This window comes from Aegilops tauschii, chromosome 7, assembly GCF_002575655.3.
Source record: "Aegilops tauschii subsp. strangulata cultivar AL8/78 chromosome 7, Aet v6.0, whole genome shotgun sequence".
Taxonomy (NCBI): domain Eukaryota; kingdom Viridiplantae; phylum Streptophyta; class Magnoliopsida; order Poales; family Poaceae; genus Aegilops; species Aegilops tauschii.
Genome location: NC_053041.3, coordinates 410,347,223 through 410,349,728, shown reverse-complemented (window position 1 = coordinate 410,349,728; position 2,506 = coordinate 410,347,223). Strand labels below are relative to the sequence as shown.

The 2,506-nt window shown below is 58.1% G+C and overlaps 1 protein-coding gene across 1 annotated transcript; it reads right to left on the bottom strand.

Moving 5' to 3' along the window:
- Nucleotides 1-211: 211 nt before the first annotated feature.
- LOC109761562 (uncharacterized acetyltransferase At3g50280) lies at nucleotides 212-2,084 on the bottom strand. The gene has a single exon (XM_020320379.4). It carries the CDS (start codon nucleotides 1,815-1,817, stop codon nucleotides 423-425), a length of 1,395 nt encoding a protein of 464 aa, XP_020175968.1. The 5' UTR covers nucleotides 1,818-2,084; the 3' UTR covers nucleotides 212-422.
- Between the last annotated feature and the right edge of the window lie 422 nt (nucleotides 2,085-2,506).

The following is a 2,506-nucleotide window of genomic DNA, read 5'->3' as shown; positions in this document are numbered from 1 at the left end:
CAGCTCTCCATTCTTCACTTTTTACGCTTACCGTGTGTGTTGTGTTGTAATTTGCTTTCAACATCCATGTATCTTGTAATTCCTGGCCGGTTGATGGCTTTGTTAATTCAAAGCCGGACTTTTCTTGAGACTTCATTCTAAAAAAAATGTTTTCATACCGATTATATTTTATTTTTGCAAAAAATATCTAGATCTAATATAAAAGTTCATCGAAAGTATAAAATACCTTAAACATAATACAAATTATTTCAAGATTTCAAGACCACCATGACCACTAGCATTAGGTGATACCTCATGACTCATGAGAATTTTCCAAGGACACGCCTCAAATTTTTCATTTTCCATGATTTAGAAATCCAGTCAAGCAAATAAGCCCTTGTTGAAATGGATGTAGGCACACAAACTGGGAGAACTGTTGTACGTCAGTCCTGATAGATGAACCCATCGTCCGCAGCTAGCCGCGCGAGCGCCTCCGGCGCGAGGCACACCTCCAGCCCCATGCTCCCACCGCCCCCGCGGCCCTCGTACACCGTCACCCTCCCGTCCACCTTGTTCGCACCACCGCTCCGCACGGCCACCGGCGGTCCCCACCCGAAGTCGTTCCCGTACGCGTCGAACCGCGGCGAGTTCCCGGTCACCACCATCGCAGGGTTCCAGAACCCCGCCTGGTACGCGAACCTCGGGTCCTGGTGCCACGAAGTTAGCGACCCCACCAGCGCTGCCTCGTCGAGCGACGCGATGGCGCTGTTCAGCAGCCGAGCCGTCCACCCCAGTCCCCTGTCCAGGATCTCGCCGGCCGTGGACCTCGCCGTGGCGCGCACCACGGCGTTCCCTGCGTACGTTTGTGGTACGCGCTTGACACGGCCGCGGCACCCGACGAGCACGGTGTACGTCGTCTCTTCCACCGGTGACAGGCGCCGGGCGCGAGACACTGAGCGCCAGACGTGAGCGAGCAGGGACTGGAGGGACGAGAGGGTGGCTGTGGAGGTCGCCGAGCCGACGCCGGCCCTGTCCACCTCGGCGTTCGCTCTGGCCTTCAGCTTCTTGATGCTCTCCGCGGAGAAATGGAAGAAGCACTCCTCCACGGGCGGGCAATCGAACCGCCGGATCATATGCTCCAGCTTGGCGAACGGCAGAGGGACCGGTACAGGGCAGGCATCGGGGAACCAGCGCTCGAGCACCGGTGGCGGCGTGAACATCTCGGCGTCGGCGCCGCCACTCCGGTTCATCTCGGACCAGGTGTTGAAGAGGTGCCAGAAGGCAGTCCCATCGGCAACGGCGTGGCTGAGCGACATGGCGACAAAGACGCCGTCGGCAAGCTCGGTGACCTGCGCGGCAAGGACGGGGCGCGATCCGGCCACGGCATCCGCGCCGACCAGCCCGTCGAGTGGGAAAAAAGACCAGACCACACGGGGGATGTACAGCGACGCCGCGACATCGGCCACCGTGACGCCGGGCGCCACCGCGTGGACGAACTCTGCGCCCTCGCTGGTGCAGCGCAGAGAGACGGTGACGCCGCCGTCCTCCAGCTGCTCCTCGGCTGCGAGGCGGCCGGCGAAGGGGTAGAAGCGTCCCAGAGCGCGGGCGAAGGACGACGCAAGGCGGCCGACGAGGCGCTCGCCGCCGTCTCCGGCGGGGGCCTTAGGCAGGAGGATGCCCTTCTGGATGTAGTCCACGGTCAGCATCTGGAGGTCCCACGGCGCAAGGTGCACCATCTCGGCCGCATGCTCCGCTGAGCAGGTCGCCACGCCGCCCGAAGACGGGCGCACCATGCGGCGGGAGACGACGCGGACCGGGGCAGAATCCTCCGTCGCCATGCTTAACTATTCTGCGATCCGGAGCGCGCACCTCAATTCTCTAGCATACTTGCTCGCGCTGACCTTTGGAAATGTAACCTGGAGTCTCTCGGAGAACGATGGGGTCGCAACGTGATGGGCAGAGGATTGTAGAAGTGGGTGTACCTTTTTTTTATTCAAAAGAATTCTCCTTTTTGGATGATTTTGGACCCTTAGATATTTATTTTCTATATGTTGGTTGTTTGATTCACGAGATTAGAATCCGTAAGAATTTTTTCTTTGAATGCATTTGTACTATGTCTTGAAGGAAAATTCCAATCCACGGAAATCTTTTGGTAGAATTCGTTTCCTTTTCATGTGCTATCAAACACTCTTTGTCGGTGTTCTCGGATCGGGTACCCAGATTTGCCTGCCTGCGGCCCATGGCGTGGCTATTTCGGCGAACTCGTACGGCCCAGCTGCAGGACCCCCCAAGTCAAGACCCTCGCGAGGAGAGTGATGCCAAGACCTTTCGAGGGGCAGCTCTCCGAGCCTACCTCCCGAGAAGCGGAGATTTCTATACAGGTACCCTGCCTCACGAGGGTCTCGGTGACGTAAGCCATGACGACCAAGGCCAGCCGTGTCGGATCACGGGTTCCGGCAAAACCCACAAGGTTCGAACACTGGGGTGCGCGCGGAGATTTCCTCCCAACCGATCTACGCCCTAACTT

Excerpts from the sequence above, each read along its gene's own strand:
- LOC109761562 (XM_020320379.4), bottom strand. The coding sequence starts at position 1,817 with ATGGCGACGGAGGATTCTGCCCCGGTCCGCGTCGTCTCCCGCCGCATG.